Source organism: Vigna unguiculata, chromosome 6 (assembly GCF_004118075.2).
Source record: "Vigna unguiculata cultivar IT97K-499-35 chromosome 6, ASM411807v1, whole genome shotgun sequence".
In the NCBI taxonomy this organism is placed as follows: Eukaryota; Viridiplantae; Streptophyta; class Magnoliopsida; order Fabales; family Fabaceae; genus Vigna; species Vigna unguiculata.
Window position 1 is genome coordinate 33,887,997 of NC_040284.1, and position 15,055 is coordinate 33,903,051.

At 34.3% G+C, this 15,055-nt stretch overlaps 2 protein-coding genes across 2 annotated transcripts; one reads left to right on the forward strand and one right to left on the reverse strand.

The window, feature by feature from the left end:
- Nucleotides 1-904: 904 nt before the first annotated feature.
- On the reverse strand, nucleotides 905-2,248 carry LOC114188635 (3-ketoacyl-CoA synthase 7). The gene has a single exon (XM_028077201.1). The coding sequence runs from the start codon at nucleotides 2,246-2,248 to the stop codon at nucleotides 905-907; it is 1,344 nt and encodes a 447-aa protein (XP_027933002.1).
- A 3,726-nt stretch (nucleotides 2,249-5,974) lies between these two features.
- On the forward strand, nucleotides 5,975-14,213 carry LOC114187244 (importin-4). The gene is made up of 21 exons (XM_028075437.1): nucleotides 5,975-6,401; nucleotides 6,514-6,646; nucleotides 7,038-7,174; nucleotides 7,256-7,301; nucleotides 7,907-8,119; nucleotides 8,220-8,723; nucleotides 8,849-8,983; nucleotides 9,093-9,308; nucleotides 9,386-9,475; nucleotides 9,552-9,796; nucleotides 9,901-9,989; nucleotides 10,400-10,440; nucleotides 11,559-11,589; nucleotides 11,694-11,816; nucleotides 11,899-12,116; nucleotides 12,189-12,284; nucleotides 12,421-12,533; nucleotides 12,716-12,851; nucleotides 13,011-13,115; nucleotides 13,227-13,568; nucleotides 13,908-14,213. Exons 1-20 carry the CDS (start codon nucleotides 6,127-6,129, stop codon nucleotides 13,425-13,427), a joined length of 3,147 nt encoding a protein of 1,048 aa, XP_027931238.1. The 5' UTR covers nucleotides 5,975-6,126; the 3' UTR covers nucleotides 13,428-13,568; nucleotides 13,908-14,213.
- The last annotated feature ends 842 nt before the right edge of the window (nucleotides 14,214-15,055 follow it).

The following is a 15,055-nucleotide window of genomic DNA, read 5'->3' on the forward strand; positions in this document are numbered from 1 at the left end:
CAAGATGAAGTTTGGAATCTAAATATTCAAGAACAATACAAGGCTGACACTCTTGAATCTGATATAGTTTGGAACACCGAGAAAATTTACTCTTCGCAATGGAAGATTTAGAAGGTTGAAGATCAACAAATGCAATCGGTTCAGGTCCCTCAGTTTAACTTTATCTTAGTCTTCTTTGTGTTTAATTTTTACAGGAAAAAACTATTAAGTATGTCTTCTGGATAAAACCCCAAATAGAGTTATTCATCCCTGTAATATAATGTTTGTGAAGTCAAATTATAATAAATAATATATATATTAATATATAATAAAAGTTAATGTAAATGACACTATATAATTTTATAGGATTAAGTTAATTTTAAATATCATTTTTATAAGATGTCCAAAAATAACATAAAGGATTAATTAAGACTTTTTTCTATACTATTAAATTAAGAAATCCATATTTAATTAATGAAGACAATGGTTATAATAATTACACTTCCAAGAAAATTTTCTTGTATAATAGATTAATATTCCAAGTTTGCAAACACAGAAAACAAAGCACTAACAAGATATGGTAATCAATTTTATTTTACTAATAGAATGTGATAATATTACTGCAACATAATTATTTTTCTAAGAGAAAACACGATATTTGCTATATGTAATCAAAATTACAGAGAATGTGCGATGGTGGAGGTGTCTCCATTTCAGGTTTCTCAGCACTGAAATGAAGCTATAAAAGAGATGGAAGATATAAACAAAACTCAACACTGGAATGAAGATATAAAAGAGATTTGTAATTTATTTTCATGGTGACATGGAAGAAGCAAGTTATGTAAAGAGGTAAAATAAGAACAGAATAATATCCAATGACTCTTTGACTGTTGAACTATCAATGTTTCTGAAACCTACTACAGATTCAACAGTCAAACACAGGTATCTCAACCGGATACAAATCGATTCTATCAGACCAAACATTCCTTACATTTGGATCACTATCAGAAAGACTCTTCCAAACTGCACTATTACACTTGAATCCACTTCCAAATGCAATCTGCCACACCCTATCTCCTTTTTTCACTCTTCCTTTTGCCTCCAAATAGCAAAGTTCATACCACAGAGAAGAAGATGAAGTATTGCCAAATCTGTATAACGTCATCCTTGAAGCTTCAACATCTTTCTTCTGCAGCTTCAGACTTTTTTCCATCACATCTATCACTGATTTACCTCCAGCATGTATGCAGAAATGTTCAAAAGCCTTCTTGAAATCTGGCACATAAATTTTCTTGCAAATCAATGACCATCCAAAACACAATTGTTCTGAATACGGCAAGACAAGAGGACCTAAGGTTGTTATGTTGGTCCTCAAAGCTGAAGCAGCTACAGCAAGAAGTGATCGTGAGATAGAAACACCCACAATCTCATTTTCATCACATTCTTGATAAACAGACTTATATGCTTGATCATTTGATCCTGTGTGGGTTCTCACAAGATGCTGAAGCTTGTATTTTGCCACTGGCTTGTCTTGTTTTCTGTTGGAAAGTAAAATGGCTGCTCCTCCCATTCGAAACAGTACATTGGCAATAAGCATGGATTTGTCATTACCTCTGTAACCATTTGGAGCCACAGCCTCCATGCTAAGAACTAAAGCCAATGAGTTGTTGTGAACTCTCAACAGATCTTTGGCCAGGTTTATTGACAACAATCCAGCACTGCAACCCATTCCACTCAGGTTCACACTCCTGATGTTGCTCCTCAATCCAAACTTGTTTATGATCGTTGATGCAATTGATGGTGTGGGACAAAATAGGCTACAATTTGACACTATGATGTCAATGCTTTTAGGATTCACTTTGTGCTTGGAAAGTAGATCTTTGACAACTTTGAAAAGAACCAGTTCAACTTCTGCTTGTGCAGGCTTCATGGAATCATCTGGGGGAAGCTGGTGAACTGATTCTGGCATGCATGCGTCGACTCCAATACCGGATCTTTCCAGCACTTTGATTTCAAAGTCTACTCTTTCTTTGTCAAAGTTGCATAATTCAAAGTGTTCTACCATATGAGAGAAAGGGTTGCGCAAATGATCGGGAGGCAAATAACAAACATAGTCAAGAAGATACAGTGTTTGTGGTCTAAAATAGATGTAAAGTAATGTAAGAATCAATGCTATGGCTGCTAAAGATTGTGTGGTAGAAGAGATTGAGTAGTTAGATGTGAGAGATAGGTTGCAGAAAGAAGGGTATATGGATTGAAGAACTGACATTGTCATAAGCTTAAACGTAAGCATTTGAAGTTTGGATATGATTTATTAGTTCTTTCTGGTGTAAAGAACTAGCTGATTTTGGTGAAAAAAGTAAAGTTATACTCTCTTTCTCATGCGTTGTTGTTCCCCCCGTTTTCCTCTGAATATATGCATCCATTAATTATCACAAAATTTGTGTGATGAAGCAACAAGTAAGAAACTTTAGTTCCTTGACAAATGGTTGTGAAGAGGAGGAAATTCGGTTTGCATGAGAATGAAGAATTCGTTATTATACAATGATACAACAAATTATGGATTACAAGAGAAGACAAAGAATGAACTGTATTATTTTATTTTATAGTGGATCAAACTCTTACGGTCCTAACCCATTTAATGTTAAGGTTTTGTGGCTATATATTTTTAATCCATTCACTAGGTGGGAAAGTAAACAAAAAAAAGTTATTTTACAACTGGCTTGATCCGTGGACTATGTATAAAATTGATGAATTTCCACTTACATGATACCTTAAACCAAAAAAAGTGATACATGTGTATTGTTCCAAACTATAAACATTGAGATTAATATTGCTAAGGAATTCATGCTGAGTATGGATAAATAGGTGTGAAACTAAATTTTTCACAATGTAAAACAAAAGTTTCGTTTTAAATAATCACTTTAATTATTGCAAGGGTGGCTTGAAATGCAAAATAGACTGTAATTTCATTATGTCTTTGTTTTCTTACAAACTCCGTATCAACTTCAATTTAATGCGATAAACACTAGGTGACAAAAAAAAATAGATGTCACTTTATGTTAATAAAGTGAGTTTTTAAGTTTAACTCAATCTCACAAAAATTAACTTGAAATGTGAGGTTTGTATCTCATTTGTATACTATGAAATTTGCTTATTTTTAGTCGATATTGAGATTTTCAACAATTTATGTCAAGAAAAAATTTCTCTTTAACGTACATACAATAAACTATACAAAATGAATTACAGATAGTATTATTTTATGAAAGTGTAGTTCACACTCAAATTCAATACTATTTTGTTATACAGTATAAGCATTGATTTTCATTGTATGAGAAAGTAACACTTCGTTGGAACTAGGGATGTCAAAAATATCCGTACCCGCAGATATCCGCGGATAAAACCCGCAATGGGTAAGAAACGAATATTAAAAATAGATACCCGCTACCCGTGGGTACGGGTATTTTTGATACCCGCATGTTAATGGGGCGGGTACGGGTATCATAGTATCCGTACCTGTGGATACCCGTACTAGTTAAACTTTAATTGACAAAAATACCCTTATATATATATATATATATATATATATATATATATATATATATATATATATATATATTAGTAGAAAACATTCTGATATAATATTTTCTAAGTTGCACATCTTATCTTCTTCGGTCTTAATTCTTCTAGCTTCAACTATTGGTATGTTATCTTCTTCCAAGTACACCCTTGACATTCTTCTCTTTTCCTTCTTTGAAATTGGATATATACATCAAATTCTAGATAAACAGTGACATTTATAGTATGTTTGTTGTTAAATGATGAAATCAAAATAAGAATATTTGACACGTGGCAGTTGGGGTTTATTATTTGATTATTTTCAGGAATCAATCGGAGAAAGTGAACTTGTTGATCAAAACACTAATTATATTTATTTTTATAATTATTTGGACTTGTATGGACTTGAGTTTGTTTGAAATTTATTTAAAATTTATGATAATGATGTATTTTATTTTATTTTATTTGAATTTATGATTAAATATTTATTTTTTAAATAATTTTGTAAATACCCGCGGGTACCCGTGGATACCCGCGGATATGAAAAAAATTGACGGGTACCCGCATAACGGATACCCGACGGATATGGGTACGGGTATGGGGCGAATATTTATCCAGCGGGTAGGGTACAGGGGAGCTACTACCCGTAACGTACCCGCCTCGTTGACATCCCTAGTTGGAACTAGGGGTGGCAAACGGGCCAGCCTGGCCCGTATGTGGCCCGTCAAAAAACGGGCCGGGACGGGCTGGCTCGTCAAACATAAACGGGCCAATAGTCACAACCTGTCCCGTATAGGACGGGTTAACGGGCCGGGCCGGACTGGCCCGTCTAGTTTTTTAATTTATTTTTTATTATTTTTTGTTTTTTTTAATTAGTTTTCAAAATTTTTAATTTGTTTTATTTTTTAAATTTGTTTATATATACATATAAATTATTATTAAAGTCATATTTAATCAAATAAAATATTATTTTAACTTTTAATTGATTAGTTAATGTTTTTAATTAGATAAGTTAAAATAATTATTAAATTATAACTAATAATTCAAACTTAATTTGTAGGTGTTAATGATTTAAATTACAATACTATTATATATTTATACATTTAAAATATATAATCTAAAAATTTAATTTTTTTAATTTTTTTAATTTTTAATTTTTTTTTAAACGGGCCAACGGGCCAAGATGGGCTGGCCCGTACTTTGACCCGTCAAGTTGACGGACTGGACGGAACGGGCCAGAACAGGTTGATGGATTGAAATCTTCAATCCAGCCCGTTCCTTTTAGCACGAGCTGACGGGCTGACCCGTTGGGTCCAGCCCGTTTTGCCACCCCTAGTTGGAACTTTAGAGCGACACATTTGTGTATGAGTAATTGTTTGGTTTTTAACCTATCTATGTATTGTTTGGGGGTTACATGTTTAGGAGTCCGGATGAATATTTATTCGATTAAAGTTATTTATTAGATATGATCAAATATTTGATATGAGCTTTTATTGTGTAATGCAATATTTCTCCATGTCAGAGATGTTTAGCGTTAAAAGGATCGTGTAAGTGTTCTTAACCCTAATGATCAACTATAAATTAAAATTATTATTTATAATTGATGGAATATTGATATTCGTAATATAAAAAATGAGTGAATGTTTCGCTAATAATTGTGACAATAAACTAATATTATAAATATATCTATCTATATATGTATAAACGGGTTTATACTATTTTGTGATTGAAAATATAAATATTTTTTTTAATGAAAAATAGGAACAAAAACACTCATAGCTAATCGGGTGGGTTTTGTTAACTATTGATGTTGGTATTCATGTTACGACATCAATATGTTTTCTTTTTATAATATCCATGTTATGAAACTTTAATTTTTATCTAAATAAGAGGGGGAAAAACAAAAAGAAGAAGAAGAAAGAATGGATAAGAAAAAGTTTAACACAATAAAGTAAAAAGTTGTTGTTAATTAAAATGAAAGAGATTAAAAATAGATAAAAAATTGGAAAAAGGTATACATGTTTAAGTGTTTTTAATTTATTTTTTTATAATTTGATTACGTATTTAAGATAATTATAAAATTTTAATTAATATAAAAATCTTAGAATTTGTATCTGTAGACAAAATTTTTTCATAAAAAGGGTCATGTGTTTTTGAATCAAAACATTCACGGTCCATTTAGATCACCTTTGGAAGCAAATCCAAAAAAAGCTTAATAAAAAAAATACTCACACACATATTTGTTAAAATATGTTAAAAAATATTTATCTTTAAACAGAATTCTATAATATACTTATTATAGAAAAAAATAATATATTTTTTTTTTGTAGATTATAATAAAATTATGCTAATAATAATAATATTACTGTTAATCATTCAGTAACGGGTGCAAAACCCTTCGTTCGTAGCCTCGTAGGCGTTGTGTGTTAAGTTGCGGCTGAGGCAGCAGACATAATATAAAAGCTTTCGTTTCCACCTCAAAGCGAGAGAGTGAAAGAGAGTGAAGAAAATCAGAACCCTCGGCGGAGGCAGAGGCAGAGGCAGAGGCTGAAGCAGCAGAAGGCGCAGAAGAGGAAGAACAAGAATTCGATGGCGCAATCTCTTGAGCTCTTGCTGATTCAGTTCCTCATGCCCGACAACGACGCTCGCCGCCAAGCGGAAGACCAAATTAAGCGTCTCGCCAAGGACCCTCAGGTCGTTCCCGCTCTAGTCCAGCACATGCGCACCGCCAAAACCCCCAACGTCCGCCAGCTAGCCGCCGTCCTCCTCCGCAAGAAGATCACCGGCCACTGGGCCAAGCTATCGCCCCAACTCAAACAACTTGTGAAGCAGTCCCTCATTGACACCATTACCATGGAGCACAGGTACCTGCCTATTCCACTCCTATTCAAATAAACCCTAATCTCTTATTTCTTTCATTGCGCAAGCGATCATCTAAATTCGAATAATATAATTATCGAATTATGTGCTTCGCAGCCCACCTGTCAGGAAAGCGAGTGCCAACGTTGTAAGTATTGTTGCGAAGTACGCTGTTCCCTCCGGCGAGTGGCCCGATTTGCTGCCCTTTCTCTTCCGGTGTAGTCAGAGTGAGCAGGAAGATCATCGAGAAGTAAGTACTTCATCAACTCCGTACTGTTCAGAACTATGCTGTTGTTTTTAAGGTGTGTTTGGAAATCCGTTGGAATGGCAAATGAATGTATTGAAATAATGTGAGGGTTGGGTTGGGTTGGTTCCGACGTTAGTTCAGTTGTTCGAAACTGAATCCAAACACACTTTTATTTTTAGGAAAGTAAACATATTCTTGTTCCATTGAATTTATCTATTTAGACGATTTAGTGATGCTAGTGGAGTGGGATTTTAGAATGACTTAGAGAAGATGGATGATGTTAACCTTTTTTTTATGTTTACTTTATGTTTCAGTGCTTTGTACTGCATGTTGTTTGCACACTGACGAGCTTAGCATCTAACTAAATTCTGTTTGTTGCTTTTTGGGATGTAAGGTGGCATTAATTCTCTTCAGCTCTTTAACTGAAACAATTGGGAATGCTTTTCGGCCGTATTTTGCTGATCTGCAAGCTCTTCTACTGAAGTGCTTGCAGGACGAGACTAGCAACCGTGTTAGAGTTGCCGCGCTCAAGTAAGTTGATCCTTTGTCTATATGAAGCAATTACTTTTGTATCCTTTTGGTGTTTGTTGAGAATTATGCCTGTTCTGTCAGGGCGGTGGGATCGTTCTTGGAATTCACTCATGATGGGGATGAAGTGGTGAGTCACTTCTGTTTCTGTAGTAAAATAGAAGAGAAAAATTATGTTGTTAATGGTTTTTATCTTTTGAGTGCTAGCAACTTGTGCTCATTTCATTTCTAGTTATTGAATAATTTTCATATTGGCCTTAGTAAGTTCATAGCTCAAATTATAATACGTTTCCTATCAATGAGAATTAATTTACTGCAACCAGCTCCCAGATTATGAATGATGTTTGGGATAATCTGCAATTTTTAAAGTGAGTTACTGTATTCGTGTAAATACATAGCCTTAGTGACTGAATGTTCTGCATGGCAGTATTTTGCACTTGCGTTAGCTGAAGTGATCTTTGCAAGACTAACACATGTTAACTGAAATTAATTTATGTCTGAGCTCTAAATACTTGTTTTCTTATGAAGTTATTTAAAATTTATAATAGGAAGTAATCATGTTTGGATGATGTGCGTTGCATTAATTTGGTATCTATAAGGAAGCCAATCACTTATATTTTAGTTTTTGGTTTTGGTAAGCTGCTTCTAAAATTGTTACCTATACAGCTGGATCTGCATATTATATATTTTCTCCTTTTTGTTTCTCTCTCAACTCAAATTGGCATCCGTGTGTAGATTAAGTTTCGTGAGTTCATTCCAAGCATCTTGAATGTATCACGCCAGTGCCTTGCCTCTGGAGAAGAAGACGTTGTCATACTTGCTTTTGAAATTTTTGATGAGCTGATAGAATCTCCTGCACCTCTTCTTGGAGATTCAGTGAAATCTATAGTGCAGTTCTCCCTTGAGGTTTGCTCAAGCCAAAATTTAGAGTCTAATACACGTCATCAGGTTGGTTAAGATCACAAAGTATATTCCTATGACTTTTTTATACATTCGCTATTATAGTTGCTTCATTCTCTAGGTTCATGCTATTTGCTCCATGTAACAGGCAGTTCAAATCATTTCATGGCTGGCAAAGTACAAAGCCAGTACTTTGAAAAAACATAAGCTGATCATACCTATTCTTCAAGTTTTATGCCCTTTGCTTGCTGAATCAACTAATGAAAATGAAGATGATGATCTTGCTCCAGATCGGGCTGCTGCAGAAGTTATTGATACTATGGCTTTAAACATCCCAAAGCATGTTTTTCAACCAGTTTTTGAATTTGCTTCTGTAAGCTGTCAAAATGCAAACCCAAAGTTCCGGGAAGCATCTGTTACTGCTTTGGGTGTCATTTCAGAAGGTTGTTTAGAGCTCATGAAAAGTAAGCTGGAACCTGTTCTCCATATTGTCCTGGGAGCTCTGAGGGATCCAGAACAAATGGTCAGAGGGGCAGCTTCCTTTGCTTTGGGTCAATTTGCTGAGCACTTGCAGCCTGAAATTGTATCCCATTATGAAAGTGTTCTTCCCTGCATTTTAAATGCTCTTGAGGATGGATCTGATGAAGTGAAGGTACACATTGGAGAAGAGAATGGCTTATCAATACAGCAGAAAATTACATTAGATGCTACTACCAAAACTAAAAGCTAAATAGGTTGTCTGCATGTTGTCTAAGATTTACATTTATATTCATGCAGGAGAAGTCATATTATGCATTAGCTGCTTTTTGTGAGAACATGGGTGAAGACATCCTTCCTTTCCTTGATCCTTTGATGGGAAGACTGCTGACAGCTCTCCAAAATAGTTCCCGAGTTTTGCAGGAAACGTGCATGGTATGCAGAAGATTCAGTATGCTGTAAAGATTGTCACAATCACAATGTATCAGCTATTCATTTGTTGTTTTTGTATTCATTTCATATTGTTCACATGACGTTCTTGCAGTCTGCCATTGGTTCTATTGCTTCTGCTGCAGAGCAAGCATTCATTCCTTATGCCGAAAGTGTTTTAGAGTTGATGAAAAGCTTCATGGTGTTAACTAATGATGAGGATCTCCGTTCCCGTGCAAGAGCAACCGAACTAGTTGGAATTGTTGCAATGTCTGTAGGAAGAGCGCGAATGGAGCCGATATTACCTCCTTATATAGAAGCTGCGATTTCTGTAATTGCCTTATCACTGTCATGGTCTGTAGTTTATGTCGTACTAGATTAATTTAAATGTTCTTCTGTCATTTTTAGGGATTTGGGCTGGAGTACAGTGAGCTTCGTGAGTACACCCATGGATTCTTCAGCAATGTTGCTGAGATTTTGGAGGACAGTTTTGCACAGGTCTGCATACATTAACTATTCATTAATCCTATATCCTGCTCACTCTTTACAGATGAAATTTTGTATTGGTGAACAGTATCTTCCTCATGTTGTGCCTCTCGTATTTTCTTCCTGCAATCTTGATGATGGCTCTGCGGTTGACATTGATGAGTGTGACGATGAAGTTGCTAATGGATTTGGTGGAGTTTCATCAGATGATGAAGCTCATGATGAACCAAGAGTTCGAAATATAAGTATTAGAACAGGTGTGTTGGATGAAAAGGCAGCTGCAACCCAAGCCCTTGGCCTCTTTGCACTGCACACAAAGACTTCTTTTGCACCGTATCCTTTGACTGATTTTTTTAATAGTCTGGTTCCGGTTATACTCCTTTCACAACCACAAAATAACCACAATTGTTATGTTTGAATTCTTTAATCATTTTAAGCTACTTGGAGGAGACTTTGAGAATATTGGTTAAACACTCTGGCTATTTTCATGAAGACGTTAGACTTCAGGCTATCATTTCTTTAAAATGTAAGTGGATCTTTTTGTTCAAAGTGTTCTGTTTTTCAGAATGTTTGTTTTACCTACACTCATTTTCCTGTTTCTTGGATTTATGCATGGGAAGAATCTTGTATTTTCTTAATTATTTTTTTTGGTCTGTTCAGTGAAAAATGCATTTTCCCATTTATAATATTAATCTGAATGACTCTGAATTAGGTAGAGTCCCATGATGATGCACAAACCTGTCAATTTACAAAATTAACAAGGAAAAGAAAAGGAAAATATAATTCAATTGAAATAAACTGCCCTTTATTGTTTGTGTGTGCATCATATTTTACATTTTTTTTCATGCAAATATTTATATATGTCCTTCTGTTACATTACTTGGGTTATCAAAATATTGCCATCAATTGCTGAAGCATATTGGATTTTTACTGCAGATGCTTTAACTGCTGCCCTTATAGTCTTTCAAAGTCAACATGTAAGTTTGAAAACTACCTCCTTGTGTTTAATTTTGCATTCTTACTTTTTCAAAGATGGATTTTTTTATTTAATAACTTTGTAGCTTTCCTATACTCTAGTAAAGAAATGTAAAACTAATGACCATTTTGGTTTTCAGTTGGAGTAAACCATTATATTTGTCTTTGAAAGTTTAACGTCCTTGAAATTAACAACACTTGAGAGCCCCTTAAATTGTTTCCTGTCTGCCAGACTGGGTTTGGAGAAAGTATAATTGATGAAAACCAGAGGAAGGTTGGTATTGGTTGTTCAAGCTTAAGTTTGTGAAAAAGGGGATCATGTATATGTTCCTGCGTTCTCTTTGTTGTCTTAGTTTTCATTCTTTTTATTCCATAACCTCCATGCTCAGTTTATGTTTGCTGTAATAACTAACAGTTCATAGGATTTAACATTCCTTCACTCTTTGGTTTTCATATGTGATGTTTCTGTTCCTAAAGAAAATCCTAGAAATCTGGAGACTTGCATTGAATTTGGTTTAAAAATCTCGTTTATTCTCCAAATGTGTTATTTAATTCTTTGTAGGAGTATGAACATGCTGGTATGCTACTGCTCAATGCAGTGTCTTGTGTTCTTTTATTGAGGTTAATCAGGTTATGATTTTGAATCTTAATCTGTATTTTTGTGAGTTCCTTGAATACAAATTCTTGAAAACATGTTACAATCTGAGAAAGAGGCAATCCAGTCCTTTGATTCATTTCCATACTAGTACACTGCATTTAGCTGAAGGGTCACAGTGTTAAATAAGTCTCCCAATTTAATGTGGAGGGACACATAGGCATGTGCGTGGCACTGAATGTGACAAATCAGCACTGTTAACCAGTGAGGTGAGATTTTTGTCCAACGTGACAGATGGGAGCCAATTTTAGTACCTTTTTTGAGTTCTGTTAATTCCAGGCTAAGTTAAGGTATTCCAATTCAAAGGCCAAAATGATGGTTTTCTCTTTCAGTTGTATGGAGATGGCTGCTGCGTGACAGCATATCAAGAAAAGTGTCTTCTCAAATTTTGAAATGTTTGTTCTTTAGTTTGAAGCCTTTCTTGCTCAACACCACAATTGACACTGCTTTTTTTTTTTTTTTCAGGACGGAGCTGCTAAAGCGAAAGAACTTCTAGGTGAGAGCATCTACTGCAATAATAAAATATTTTGATTTTGTACGTGTGTTAATGATAAGCCATTTCATTCTATCTGTATAACCTTTCAAGTCTGCTTGATTCAGATAATGTGATGACTATTTACATCAAGTCTATGGTTGAAGATGATGACAAGGAAGTGGTTGCTCAAGCATGCAATAGTGTGGCTGACATCATCAGAGATTATGGTTTTGCAACTCTTGAGCCTTGTAAGCATACAATTATTTGACCGATTTGTTATAGTAATTTTGCTGATGGACTGATGCTAATGTGAGATTTCTATTCTTTCAGACTTGGCACAGGTTGTTGATGCAACTTCATTGTTGCTTCGGGAGCAATCTGCTTGTCAACAGATAGAGTCAGACAGTGAAATCGATGATGTTGATAGTGCACATGATGAAGTCCTAATGGATGCAGTGTCTGATATTCTGCCGGCATTTGCAAAGTCCATGGGTGCTCAATTTGCTCCCATTTTGGGACAACTATTTGAACCTCTAATGAAATTTGCAGTGAGTTGGTAACCAGTAACTTTTACTGTTTAGGAGTAAATCATAGATTAATATTTCCACTTTGAAATGCAGAAAGCTTCTCGGCCTCCTCAAGATAGGACCATGGTAGTTGCCTGCCTTGCTGAAGTTGCTCAGAACATGGGTTCTCCTATTGCAAGCTATGTTGATGTAATTTTTGTTTCTCCTTTTTTTATTCTCTTTCTTTTTCCCTTTGTGGTTTTATTTTAAAATTATAGTGGGAATTTTGACAATTGTAATTGATTTGTAATTTATAATTTGTAATTGATCTCGAATTATCTCGCAGAGGGTGATGCCCTTGGTACTTAAAGAACTAGCATCATCTGAGGCAACTAATAGGAGGAATGCTGCATTTTGTGTTGGAGAGTTGTGCAAAAATGGTCACGAACCAGCTTTGAAGTATCCTTCTTCATTCTACGTCCCATTTGATAGTTGCATGATAATCCTTCTGTGTTTTGGGTTTAGGTTTACCTATGAGCTATTTTTATGATGATTCATGTCAATTGGTATAAATGGTATACGCTATTTGAAGTTAAGTTTCTATTCCACAATATTTTGTATTTTCTTTAATCCAATACAAGATACTATGACAATATATTACGGGGACTACATCCCTTGTTTGGTGAATCTGAGCCTGATGATGCAGTGAGAGATAATGCTGCTGGTGCAGTGGCAAGGATGATCATGGTACACCCTGAATCTATCCCATTAAACCAGGTAATGACTGCTGGATTTGTACGGATCTACTTTCTCAATAAGAACTGTCATGGATTCTTAAATTGGATAGTTCATTGTTATAATTTCTTGAAGTTTAATTTATTGTGCGAAAACTTTATTTCCAAATGTTTGTGTTCATGTCTTTGATGCATTTTACAGGTTCTTCCTGTTTTCTTGAGAGTACTTCCATTAAAAGAAGACCGTGAGGAGTCTATGGCTGTCTATAGTTGTATATCTACACTTGTACTCTCGTCTAATCCCCAGGTAATTGTTTCTTTTCGAATCTGTTGAAAGATTCTTTCCTTGTTTTGTTGTTTCCTCGGTGATAATATTGTACTACCTTATTCTGTTTGTCCTTTTTTAAATGTAATGCAGATCCTCTCCCTAGTACCTGAATTAGTTAATCTCTTTGCTCAAGTTGTGGTGTCGCCTGTGGAGACGCCTGAAGTTAAAGCTGTAGTAGGCAGAGCTTTTTCTCATCTAGTTTCTTTATATGGGCAACAAATGCAACCTCTTCTGAGTAATCTCCCACCTGCACATGCAAACGCATTATCTTCGTTTGCCCAAAGGAGTTGATTGTGCAAGCGAGTGCAAATTGAAAATTTTATGCAATTTTTTACCTGGTTTACTTATCAAATACGTTTTTGAAGAAATCTCTTGTTAAATAGTTTTAAGTGGAGCTGTTTGGGTCAGGCAGAAGTTCAGTGCCTTTACAAGGTATGCTACTTTTGAAAAATCTTGACAATTGGTTGACATGAAATGTCATCGACTTGTGTACAAAACCACCTTGATGGTTCGTTGTCCCTATTCTCATCTATTGGATATCTACTTCTGAAAACTTACCCTTTAAAAAGACTTGGGAAAGCACGACTACTAGTTGTCGTTAATTTATAATTCCGTTTGTAGGAAAAGATTTGCCAGTTAGAGTTATCCTTGCAAGACAAATTTTTCCAGTAGTTTGCCTAACAAACTTGTCTGAATTATTTGCCTCTTCATTATGTTTTCCTTGAATTGAATTCAATCAACTACTTACTTTTGATTCTTTACTTTCTGCAGGATGCTGCTGTTTCTCAGTGCCTTCTCATTTTTTTAAGGAGTCACTTTCTTCCCCATTTTTTAATTAATTATTTCTTGTGCTATTCTTTAGTTTTTAAAGTATACCAATTTGCTTCTGTTCCAAGTTATGAAATTTTGTTTGGTGTGTTTTCTTCACCGGCTTTGGAGGGTTGAGAGTTGGGTCATTGGGGTTTGTGTATCAGCAGAGGTTTAAAAGTATTTTTGATATATTATACAGTTCTTGATCAAACCCTGTAACTGATTGAAAATTATTGGATTTCGTAAAAGATCTCGTATTTGGATTCACGTTGCTCAATTTGTGCCTCTTTCATTCTTCTGTTATTTCGGAACTATCGCTGTATAAGTCCGACTAGTGTTTCTTTTATAGATTTAAGATTGGAATAATTTTTCAGAAATTAAATCCTGGAAGTGATCGAATTAATTTTGACCCGACGAGTTTGTCGGGTCCCTGAATACTACTTGCTTCAAGAAGGAAGGTCTAAAATGTTACTCTAGTTAAAGTTTATTAGGTTGGGGAATGTGGATGAATCAAGTTAATATATTCTTCCAGATTTACTTGTCTACTTGATTACGTTCTTGCATAACAATCTTATTATTGGTATTAAATGGACTTAGTTAATTAACTAAAAATATGAGGTTAAAGAAATAAAATGGAAAATTTTAGGAAATAACAGATAAATAGCATATGATTACATTATTATAATTATTATAATAAAATACCAGTGAAAACACATACATTATGTATGCGTATTATAAATTATAAATGATTTTTTAAACTGTATTATAAATATTTATTTATTTATTTTGTAGATAAATTTTTTATTAAAGATATTTATTTTAGTTTTAAAGAAAAGTTAAATAAGGAATGATCAAATTAACAAATTAGTTAGTAAAAGATAGAAATAATAAAAAAATGTTTAATTTTAAAAAATGTGGACACGAAATCTAAATATAAATAGATACATTTTGATTTCTGTGTTTTATTGAATGTGTGAATTTAATTATTTTAACTAATTTTTTAAAATTTTATTTGATCTTTCATGTTTTTTTCACCTGATAAAATGATGTGTCAAATGGTGTAAACAACTTATATGTTATCATGAAACATTAAATAAACTTAACAAAAT